The sequence below is a fragment of the Salvia splendens genome, chromosome 12, assembly GCF_004379255.2.
Source record: "Salvia splendens isolate huo1 chromosome 12, SspV2, whole genome shotgun sequence".
In the NCBI taxonomy this organism is placed as follows: Eukaryota; Viridiplantae; Streptophyta; class Magnoliopsida; order Lamiales; family Lamiaceae; genus Salvia; species Salvia splendens.
This window is the reverse complement of record NC_056043.1, coordinates 7363158-7375268: the sequence shown is the minus strand read 5'-3', so window position 1 is coordinate 7375268 and position 12111 is coordinate 7363158. Positions and strand designations below refer to the sequence as shown.

Sequence of the window (12111 nt, the reverse complement as noted above, 5' to 3'; positions counted from 1 at the left end):
CAGTACTTGTTATCTTTTGAAGTGTTTTGTTGGGATCCAAACGTTTTATGCAATGAAGTTGTTTTTATGCATCTCTTTCGGATTGAATTTGTTTCATTCTGCCTAGGTAGCTTAGATCTAGTTGTCGCGGTAATTTCTAAGTGTTGAAAGCATGATTTCATTTAGAGTTGCTCGATCTGAGATTGTTAGTTAAGTTTGTTGTTTAGATTTAGTTTCCGAAGTGATTAAGTGCGAAATCCGAGTTTACGTGAATTCTGTCACTTTGCATGGGCAACCTTGCATGTTGCCCAGTAAGTGTAATTCTTGATTTCACTCGGTTAATCTTCGAATTTTAGAGTGTTCATTTGTGGATCTGAACTGTGAAGTTGTTAATCTATAGGTGTCATCCATATAATCTGAGTTTGTTTGATTTTGTGCATACTTGTTGAAGAAGACAACATCCACATCCAAGTTTGAGACCACTTTTGCTTTTTAGTTACTTTTTACTTTTGTCATTTACTTTTCCTGCTAGTACCCTACAGACCTGACAGTGCAGCCACCAACCCACCACCTATTCTCTGATATTATGTTTAACCTTTTATAGTAACTATCTATTTTCCATATACCCCTGAAACACCGTGTCCCCCACTCTCACGTACACAGCTACATGTCAATCACTTTCACACCACTCAGTCAGTAGAGTACCACCTTTAATTCCTATCTAGGTAGAATCTCAATCCAAGCGTGGTAGCTAACCAAACCCCTCCAGATTATCACCACAATTACCCAAGCGCGTCCATCTCTGTGGAATTCGACCCTTATCTCCACTATACTAACCAGTAGAAGTGGGTTGAGGAATATTATTGATACCAGGTTCAGGTTGACAGTGATTTCTAGTGGATACACCCTTGCTTAACACGACACCGAGAGCCTGCAACTTCAATCATCAACAATCTTATGGGATAAAGAAGTATTCCCCAAACTGGCATGTCCTTATAATAAGGTAATGAGCTCATTTCAATACAAAATTAAAATATAAATAAATAAGATTGAAGACATGATAATTGTAATTAGTAAGAGCGTGGCTAATCTCCCGTAGAATTTAAAAAATATATATATAAAAAAAACTTAGGCCCGTAGCCTACACAATTCTAACTCTATAGTCAGCGCACGGAAAAATGGATCATATGAAAAATGCAGGGTATACACGTATTCGACAGACTATACAAAGCTCAAGTTCTGAGGCATTTGTTTACATATCTAATCTCAATCTTATTTCTTACCGCATCAACGAGTGGAGATAAGATTGTTCTCTTCCAGCTCAACTCGGGGCCAAGGTGTTCTTACATTCAACTAAGACCATGCTTCGGCTTATGGTGTCAGTGGCCGAGTCAAAACATCTCTCACCTGTAATGCATGATGGAACTTCATTAGCAATGACTCTGTATATCATAGAATAGATTTCATTATTTCTAAAGAATAATACCTTTGGAAAACCAAAAATGGCTCAAAAGTGAACTACAGCCATGGTTGTGTAAGAGAGACCAAAGAGCTTGATGCCTTCAGACCTTGCTTGCCATATATTGCAGATTTTAGGACATCGTACTGCAGGCAAATAGATGAATACAGCGACTCCGAGTACATGGACTTTGCCTGCAAAGGAGCTCGAACTCAAAAAGAGAACTTTTGGGGAGCGCAAAATCCAATGCTTTATATAATATGGCCAAAATGTAAATATAGCCAAAATATGTAAAGAAGTAACCTCATCAGGATCATCCAAAGCTGAATAAATTTTGTGATAATCAATTGCTGGTCCAACTGATACCCCAACTCCATGAAATGATATTTCTCGTCGCTCACCAATCTCTTTCTCCACCTAAAAGGAATCCGAGTTATTACAGATGAATATACCATTATGGATAGATGACAAGAACAACTACTAAAAATGTACCTCCAATGGAGGGGGCATAATTTCATGGCACATTATCGCCAAGGGGTATATACGACCAGGAACTCCAGCATGTTCGACAAGCCTTCTCATGTTGTCCACCGAGGATGAATCAAAAGGTGCCTGGGCCAGCATGAGTAGTCAAACTAGCATACTAAGAATAGTGGACAGGGAAAGATGAGAATTATGAACATCTTTTACAACCATCAAGCAAAATTTACTTCCTAGTGGTATAAATTGTGAGTGGCAGCAGATGATGGACCTCTAAAACCACATACATATCATGATTGTTTAGTAGTCAATGATCACAGGTGCATTAAGAATAAAAGGAAGTTTTCAAGAGTGTCCAAACCTATTAAACTCAAATAAAAAATTAATTAAAAAAAATACATAGAAAGGAGAAGCCTAAAGAAATTGAGTTCATGAATCATGATGCTGCAAAAGAGCAATATTATGATAATAGCAGCATATTAGCAATAAGGGAAGCAAGAGATCCAGATTTTGACAGGGTAAAACCAATGCAACACCTTTTTTAATCCATATTATCATATTTGGATTCTGCACCAATTTTAACAAATGAGGCATACTATGTGAATATGGAAAGGAAACGTACTGGATGCCATTCTTTTGTAACAGGATCTGGGCGGTCCCTTCCACCACTTGGGGCTATCCATATTATTTTCGCTCCCGTCCTAGAGCATAGACAGCAAAAGAATGAATCCTTTAAAAATCGGTAGTTTGAAGCTAAAGATAAATATGCTCCCACAATATTGATATTATAACTAAGAATCCACACTATTTTCATTCTACTGTTGGGAAAATTGATTTTATGAGTGTTAAGGAAGCTTTCATCACTTCATAATTAAGCAAAGTTGACAAATAGCTGAGTTGGAACAAGTCATCAAATGTTCTCCGAAAGTATCACTAACAATGGCACAGACCGATGCATAAGCTAATTGGAGAACACATGTAAGTAATGTAGCTCATAAGAGTCTCATTCTCATGATAAAACATTGATTATTTGGTCTTCCAAAGCAACTGACCAGAACTATTGCTACTACTATAGTCAACCCATACTTGTAATATGCCATAAACATGACCACATGGGTGTGCACTGTGCAATGGCTTCATTAGTTCCTCACAGTAAGGACCCGTTCACTTTTCCATTTGTAATTATCAAGAGTATTAAAACTTGGCAGAAATGAGTACTGTGGACTATAGAAATAAAAATAGGCTAGTGCGTAGGTTTCAAAGAATTATCCATGTTTTCCTTGAACGTGGCCCGCATTACACCTTTATGGAAATTTATTTTCTATGTGAAAGGTCACTAAAAACCCTTTCTCTTTTTTGATTGGGAGATACCCATCAAAAAGGAAGGGCATAATAGTAAAGTCACGCCCAATTCAGGTTTCGTTGTTCGATACAGAAATCAAATACCACCAATTTAAAGAGATTTGAAAACCTCTCTATTCTCCTGAACAGTGCGGGCAGGGCTCTGCGTAAAGGATTTCATGTAAACTGAACAATGGGAAATGTGTAGATTTGGGCTATATCTTGCCATTTCTTTTAAGGTGAACGGGTCCTAATTGTTGCCCATCATATCAAAAACTGGTGCTAGTTTAAAACAGACCGATCAGTTGTATTTGAACCAAACAGCTTTACTCATCCATAATCAAGTACTTAGATATGCATTAAAAAAGTACTCAGATATGCAAATAGACTCCTCAAGGGCTCACAATGTGCCTGAAACCTCCTATATCATGAGGAGACGTATCATTGAAAAAGCCCCCTTGCTGTTGGATTAAGCTAACATGTATAACTAGATATTCATAAAGAAGGTAGTATGGTTAAGGAAGTCACGCCAAGGACTCTTTTGATCATACGCTTGATTAGCTAAGCACATGTTTCTACGCAATGTCTTTTTAAAAAGGGTTAAAAAGATTGTAATAAACTATAGGAAGGTGAAGGTCAAATGTACCTCAAAAGCAGCGCCATTTCTTTTAAGCTTTTTGTGTTTGCTCTTCTCTTCATATCAATGAGCATAGGATCATCGCTCATGTGTTTTTTGGAATACACACATAGAAGATTCCTGACTAATTAGAAGTTCAGCAAATTAATAACTAAGCAATGCAAGGCTTACGTCAAACAATATAGTTGTGAGCAGTAAATCTATCACCTGCCCATACTAAAGGGTTTACTTAAAGGATCTGTAATAACCCTGTCTCCAGCCACATATATCTGTATTACAGTTAAAATACATAGGCAAAATTACTATTCTGAATATTTATCAGTATGTCATTATAGTAATTATAGTGTTCTTTTCTATAATAGTTACCAGGTTCTCAGCAATGAATGAGCTAGTGGATTCAAGCAACAAAGCTATAACAGCTGGATCTGCTTCAGTCTGGTGGTTGGACATTAAAATAATATTCTCACCCTGAAATTTATTGTAATGAAGTGCTTATCAGAAATAGAAGCCAAATTCTAATATAGAGCAATCAACCAAACAAAGAAAAGGCGACATGGAAAATATCAACAGGGAAGTTTAAGCTGGGTGTATTTTGAGAAATATGCTAATCAAAAGCTGCTTAAGAAAGCCTCTAATAATTGGGTTGGCAAGAACTATGTATATGGACATTTACACAGTAGAAACAGAAGGTGGCAACAAAATGGAACAAAAATAGGGTACTCGGGATGAGTAGAGTCACAAACAAGTAGAATATCACAGCATGATTGCATACCATAGCACTGCCAGTATAGGTATTACAAGCATATCAATAATGACATAGAGCTCCATTATTACATTGATTGATATCAACTCAGCAAAAGGAAAGAGAACAGCTCCACTCAAAGTATTCCAAATATTAGTAGCAAGAACACAGTAAGATGCTGATACATAGAACTAGTACTCCCTCCGTCCCACCATAAGTGATTTGTAGTATTCCTTTTTGGGGTGTCCAACCTAAACTGTGCCATTACTCTCTCTTACTTTATTCTCTCTCCTACTTTATTCTCTCTTCACTTCTCTACTTTATTCTCTCCACTTAACTCTATAAACCTCATTTTCTTATCCCATGCCCAAAAGAAATGTTTCGCATATGGCGGGTCGGAGGGAGTACTACGCAACACAGAGGCAAGATAACTTAGGCTTAGGGTGATTGGATTTCTGTTGATGTACACTTTCTGCCAATTTTAAAATAAGACTAGCATTGATTCAGAAAACACTGGAGCCAAATATGAAGACATTTTAAAAATAAAGCACGAAAAGAATGCACCTGCTCAAGCTTCTTTTCAATTTCATAGAATGTGGAGCTGTTCCCAAGAAATGAATTTCTGAAAGTTTGTAGTAAATTACTGTTAGATGCAGCTAGAAAGTCTCCAAAGCACAAGATAAATTTATAGACAGTAAACTGTAAAACAGAAGGGTAAAGAAAAATTTATTTGGGGCTACACCCAAATTAATGTCTAAAATCCACAATTTGGTATGGTTCCTAATATGATACTATATCTATTTATCTTATTTTCATGGTAATCTTTTCTTTCCTTAATCTATTCAGCTAGTTAGGGTTTTAGAATAAAGGGATGGACCGAACTTTTGTTTCTGGACCCCTAATTCCTACTGTTATTAAGTACTAGAGTTTAGTCATGCAAGGAGCAGAAAATTTAGTGTTCAAATTTGGATCACTGATTTGGCTGAGGCAGACATCGCCTGTGAGCCTCGTATTTTTTAAGTGATTTTCTGTCTAATTCAAGTGCAGTCTTTCAGCATCACCTTAATCCTAACAAAATTTTATAGAAGTCCTAAAATACCCTCTGAAAACACATAATTATCTTCGTGTAGTAAACAAGTCCTAATATTCGTTTGTGTTAATCAAAATATATAACAGCAGAACTGCAGAATGACTAGGAACTAATTCATCGCATTTTAAATTTTGAATATTACTCAGTCACTGGTTATTACTGCACAAATAAGAGCATGCAGTTCTATATATAAGTAAAATTATTTAAAAAAAATAAAAGCATACAATAACCACAAATGGACCTCTTAGTAAATCAAACTAGAAACTTGGAATAATTTTTACATTAAAGATCTCTATCTACCACGCTTTTCAGGCCATCTTTCACTTACAGTAGCAATACTCTACCTATGTTTACCTCATTATTGTTCAGTATGCAGCAGGAAAACTAGAGTAGATTTATACAATTCGAGTAGATTTATACAATTCTTATAAATTCATTCCCCTGAAGGCAAGTTGATTGAAAATTTATCATACACTGATTTGAGATTGGCATTTGCCAGGGTCTAGCCAGAACAGTATTCATGTAAATTGTAAACCATACAATGAGTGTATATTATGATAAAAATCAAACGTTAAGTTGACTGACCTGAAATCAACCAAAGGTCGGATATATTTCTGACCTAACGTGTAATAATCAAATGGCTCCCGAATGGCAGTGTGATATGGTGAGAACTGAAATGGATCCTATGAAATTGGTTTCCGATTCAATAACAAAGCAGATGTTAGAGAAGTCTCATATGTAAAATCTAGATGATAAGAGATAGCAGATAACTACCTGCACATCTGAGAAAACACGGTCCAAGACAATAGCCATATTGGACATTACAATCTCATCAGCTTTGGGATGTTCACTTCTCAAAACCTGAATTTTGAGAATCCAACAAAGGATTTAAAAAGATATACACAGCTCAGGGACCTGGACCTTAGAAGACATAAAAAAACAAGAGAACTTAATGACCTATCTTGCCACTCGACTAAAAAATAGTCATTCTAAGTGCAACCCATGAACCCAAAGAGAGAAAAAAGTGGGACTCTGTAAACATGTTACGTATTGCATCTTAACACAAACAATAACAAAAATGGAAATAGCTAGAACATGTATGAAGTCGCAGAGGATTGAGAATAGCATTAAAAAAAAGTTATGTTTCATTTCCATCATGTAGAGCAATCCATCCGAAAATATAGAGCAAAAGGTACCGAGTGTTTTCATGTAACTATCATGCTAAGCTTCTTAAAACATATCACTGATAACTTAAAGGAACTTTCCAAAAACAAATGTGTATTAAGACAGCCAGTACTCAAATTTCAGGGACCACGTGAATTTATAGATGCTCAAAAGAAATGCAATTGGAGATACTTTATATCTGTATGGTATTCACAGAATATGAAGAGCTAAAGTAATTGAAATCAGTCTCACATTTTCGACATTCAGAGGATATAGAATAACACAGTGAATGAAATTATAATTTTGTTTATGAAATGGTAATGAAAATATTTAGAAACTAATCTCATCTTTGTTCACTCTAAATTGTGATCCTGTTTGAAAGCCTAAATTTATTCTTTAGGGGTCTACTCTCCAAAAAGAACACTGTATAATTCTTTAGTCAGAAACAGTCACCAAAATAAATGTTCACCGAAACTAAAGAAAGTGAAACCAGCCTGTCAGCTTAATAGGCAGGACATCTCATTAATCCAAATCCAAATTCATTGACATGTATTCCTGAATCGTGTTTTTAGAAAAGCAAAAATAATAAAAATGTTTAACAGAAGTTAAATTTGAAAAACAACCAATCAGCTAAATCAGTAATTCAAACCCTTCACATCTCAATCATGCAAACACATTCTCACATGTCCTCAAGGGATCTTTTCAAATATAATATAGATATTGGAAATGAATTCAATTATGAAATGTTTGGTCGTTGACAAATCAACTACAGTTTACACAAAGAGTAGCAGCATTAAATATCTCAGAATGTAAAAAGGAAAATACACAAATTTGTTGATACTGGAGTGAGGTTTTCACCATATCTACAACTTAAAGTGATACAGATTGATTATGGAAAAAATAAATCAATCTGTATCATAAAGCTCTGACACTAAATTACAAGCAAAATGTCATACACACTGCAGTATGATACCATAGTTTTCAACCACACGTTATTTCAAAATCATGAGGATGTCAAGAATGACATAATCAATAACTTTTCATCGCAAATGCTCAGTAATTGATAACTACATATTTTCACCATGAACAGGATAAGATTATTTTACTGCATCTCGGTAATTGTGATACAATTCTGCCATCCCCTGAGCTATATTAATTGGCAATCTTCCAGCTTCAGCTTCTTTTTGTATCACCATAAGTAGGTCTGAAATATAAAATTCATATAAGAATGCCAGATCAATTTGTGTGTATACTGAAATCTTAAAATCTATGCTTATTAAACTGGCTATATACATGAAGAGTTACATGACAGGGTCCTGAGGCAAAGAGGAACATTGTGTCAGGCTACATTACCCTAATGTAAGGAAGCTGTAACAAGTTGATGGTTACAATAGATAATGTGAAAATCACCTCATACAAATATCATCCTAACTAAGGAAGCTTTGAATTATAGCAAGACACAGTTAGCCGAAACTTGTTTAAAATGATTTTCATTTGAATCCTCCGACTCCATGTAAAACTTCCCAGCCATACCATCAACAGTAGATAAAAGTAGCTAGGACAAAACAAAGACCTTTCATGACAACAAACCCAACATTATGCATATTTCATTTAATTGTTATATGGAAAAGCTATCTATGGACTTATTCTCATAATATAGCAAAACTTCTGAATTAGTGAATTTAATCATGGTCCTTTCAGATGGAGCTTGATGGAGCAGAATGTAACTTACTTGAGCAGGTTCCACTTGGAAGAGGGAGGTTGAAGTGGCTACATAATTAATGTTAAATACTTCCATATTCTACCTCTCCTCTATGTTCCTTTCTAGTTTCTACAACTCCTTGGTTCTCCCAATTCTATATTTCGTAACTAATATTTGTGTGACTCATACTAGGACTAAAGTCCAACACTTGGAATAAACTTATTGGTGGATCGTCCGTGCTAACGTCAAGATATGCTTCAGGCTTTCAGCAGGCTAATGGCACATGAAAGCATAGCATTGAGGTTCAGAAATGACCCTGTTTTAGTCTTGCAATTGGTTAAATCTAAACAGAGAGTCTTGAAAGAAAACATGGTGTCTTTAATTAATTTGTTTTAGACAAGCTTAAGTGGTTATGATTTCAGCAACAATTGGTACATGAAGCTGACTGATATGATGGCCACTACTTTGACAGCAAATCAGTCGAGCATCTTATAACATAGAAGTACTGGATCACTGTTCGTGCACATACGAATGGTTTATAACAAGCTAAAGAAAAAGGCGACAATGTGTTCTGTTGAATGGAATAAGTTCAAGCCCTAAACATGCCACACATTCTAGGAGTAGAAAAACTTATGCATGCGTTGCCATAAGAAGTGATTATGTGTTTCTTCCCATCCTCAAACAGGATATAGAAAATTAACTCATGGCTGCTGATACACACACTTGACATAAAACAAACCAAAAAACTAATCAATTGACATTCTAATAGATAACACGCAGAAAAGTTATAATTCTATATCCAATCACGCAATTGGAACTATGGTCAAATTTTTGACGCAGTTAGTTTAACTCGCTAAAAAGGATAAAACATCAAAATTTCAACAATAAAACAAGATATCACATAAAAACATGAAAAATACAGAATGAGTGCTACTTCAGTTAGTAAATTAAATTAAGAGGAACCTTGTTCACTACGCGCGTCAAGGAATGATCGAGGAGGCGGAGATACGTGATGGTGATCGGAGGTGGAGCTGGAAGCGACCGCCGGCGTCGCTGCCGCAACATTCGAGGGGCTGTTCCTCTCCGCCGTTTCCCGGGGATTCGACGCACAGAAGAGAAGACATGAAGAGCGAGTCGGCCTCCGAGGTTCGCCGCAGCCGAGAGATTTTACGAAGTATGAGATCCTGGAAGAGGAATGGGAAGCGGAAACCCTAGGTGTGGTTGAGCAGGCGTAGAGCTCCACTGTAGAAGGTATAGGTATAGAGAAAATCATTGAACGCGATTGCAAGTGTGAGAGGCAGAGGGAGAGAAAATGCTTGAATTTGTGAAATTGTAATGGGAAAAAGGCGAACGAAGAGTGTGGAGTTATTCGTTGGGAAATCTATGTATGTAACGATATCTCACGATAGTCATCATCGGTATATACAAATATAGAGGTAGGGGCAGAGGTGATCTATTGCACTGCTATCTTTGCTAAATTTGCTCTCTGATGACTTTAACAGTGTATACTGTGATATTAACATACTCTTACTTGCTAGTATTTGAACATATTTGTTGACATTGATATTTAAGATCTCATCACAATATAGTACTTCATCCGTTTTATAAAAAATGTCTTATTTTCTTTTTTAGTTTGTTCCACTAAAGATGTCACATTTGAAAAAGTTCTCTCTAGCAATAATATAAATATTATATTTTATCTTTCCACGTCCTAACACATAAAACAAAACCTCTTAAAATCTCGTGCCGTCCCACAAATGTGACATCTTTTGTGGGATGGAGGGAGTATTAAAATGTCAACACAAATTTGTGTTGACAATTTTAGTATACTGCGTCGATGAGTTAGTGAGTTAGCAATTTAAGAAAAGTTAGCATTATAACGCACCCCTATATATAATATTTTGAAGTTAATGCTTTGCATATTCGTCGTCAACTTCGTCACCTCCATAGTTTTCATGCAAAGAAAACACCCAAAATCAACAAAATGGCCAAAAGAAGCAAAGAAGACGAAGAACATAAAATATGACATTATTTTCGCACACATGCATAAATCATCAATTTGGAGATTAAGGAAGAAGAAGAACATAAAATATCACATTGCTTTCGCACACATAATCAAGTAGAGTCAACGGTAGATTGTGGGAGAAATAAGTAGGGGAGAGACGTTGGGGTTTGTGTTTTACTACTCACTCGTCCCTGAAGAGTATGCATTATTTCCTTTTCCGTCCGTCCTCAAAGAGTATGCACATTTTAATTTTGGAAACTATTTTCTCTCTAATGAGGTGAGACTCATTCTCCACTAACAATACTTAAAAAACTTTCTATATCTATCTCTCTCTTACTTTACCAATAATGCATTAAAACCCGTGTCAAACCTAAAGTTCATACTCTTTCAGGACGGGAGGAGTACTCTTTCTTTATTTTGCTACTCTTATTAATGTATTGTTAATGTTGTTTACAAATAAATTTTTATAAGTTACCAACTACTCTATTATTGTTCTAACGTTAAGTTCATCATTTTATCTTTTTATGGAGATATCATTGTCCTCATAATATTTTTTAATTGTATATTAAATGGAATTTTATATTAATTTCATATTGATAGTATTTTAGTATTGAAGAATGTATGTTGTTAGGGATGATATTTTTCTTTATTGTAGGGACATATGTAACTGTTGTAACTAAAAAATATTATCATGTTGATTTAACTTAAAATTTAATTAATTCTATATTTATAATTATTTAACTTACTGTTTGTATATATTTTTTTATTTTTTATTACATATAATGATGTTGTTTATTATTTTATTTAGTTTATTCACAATGTTAAAATAACATAACGAAAATAATTAAGTCACGCATAGCGCAAGGGTTAACACTAAGTTTTAAATCTCTAGAAATATCATTTAACAATGAATAGGAACTTAATCTAGAACATAAACAAAATCAATTCGAACATAAACAATAAAATCAGAATATTTGAATCGAAGAAAATCAATAAATGTTGCATCACACCACAGCGAGCCTGGCGAAGCAGAATCGCAGATGGACAGTGATGCAATGCAGAAGGAGATCTGGCGAGCGGCTATGCGATAACGTATGGCGGTGGAGCAGCGTGGCAGGCTGACAGTAAGGCAGTGAGGACGAGGCAGGGTGGAGGTGCGGTGAGTGACGCGATCTTTATAACTTTGAAGTGGTAGCATACATTTGAGAGAGAAACCATCTTAAATTTTTATGCTTTTGGAAACCTAAATCTATAAATTTTTTTTCAAAAAAAAAATGATCAATAATGATTCCTTATTATTCTCATGATGACCTGAAATCTTAACATATTGGATTGAGTAAAAAGTTTTTATCAACTGATATATACTTCATCGTCTTCTTATTTTTTTAGTATGTTCATTGTATGGAATGTGTTCAAACAAACAATAACCTGATTTTTGTAATTAAAAATTGAAGATAATTTATAATATAAATATTTAGGAATAAATAGTAATATATAAGAAAAATGTAGAGG

General features: G+C 35.1%; 1 protein-coding gene across 2 annotated transcripts; it reads right to left on the bottom strand.

Annotated features, from left to right (window-relative positions):
* Window positions 1–1065: 1065 nt before the first annotated feature.
* Window positions 1066–10074, bottom strand: LOC121759372 (glycerol-3-phosphate acyltransferase, chloroplastic-like). 2 transcript variants are annotated; one of them, XM_042154930.1, is made up of 13 exons: window positions 9558–10074; window positions 7999–8096; window positions 6503–6589; window positions 6314–6411; window positions 5203–5260; window positions 4263–4364; window positions 4104–4165; window positions 3906–4016; window positions 2541–2619; window positions 1931–2050; window positions 1742–1855; window positions 1466–1632; window positions 1066–1386 (listed from the first exon to the last, which is right to left on the bottom strand). In XM_042154930.1, exons 1-12 carry the CDS (start codon window positions 9865–9867, stop codon window positions 1498–1500), a joined length of 1374 nt encoding a protein of 457 aa, XP_042010864.1. In that variant the 5' UTR covers window positions 9868–10074; the 3' UTR covers window positions 1066–1386; window positions 1466–1497. The 2 variants fall into 2 exon arrangements, with proteins under 2 accessions (XP_042010864.1, XP_042010865.1); XM_042154931.1 differs by having other exon boundaries at window positions 7974–8096; window positions 9558–9608.
* Window positions 10075–12111: the final 2037 nt, after the last annotated feature.

Coding starts and splice junctions, on each gene's coding strand:
- LOC121759372 (XM_042154930.1), bottom strand. CDS start 9,867: ATGATTTTCTCTATACCTATACCTTCTACAGTGGAGCTCTACGCCTGC. Junction 4,365..5,202: donor TTGAAAAGAAGCTTGAGCAG/GTGCATTCTTTT, acceptor AATAAATTTCAG/GGTGAGAATATTATTTTAAT. Junction 1,856..1,930: donor TTATGCCCCCTCCATTGGAG/GTACATTTTTAG, acceptor GATTCCTTTTAG/GTGGAGAAAGAGATTGGTGA.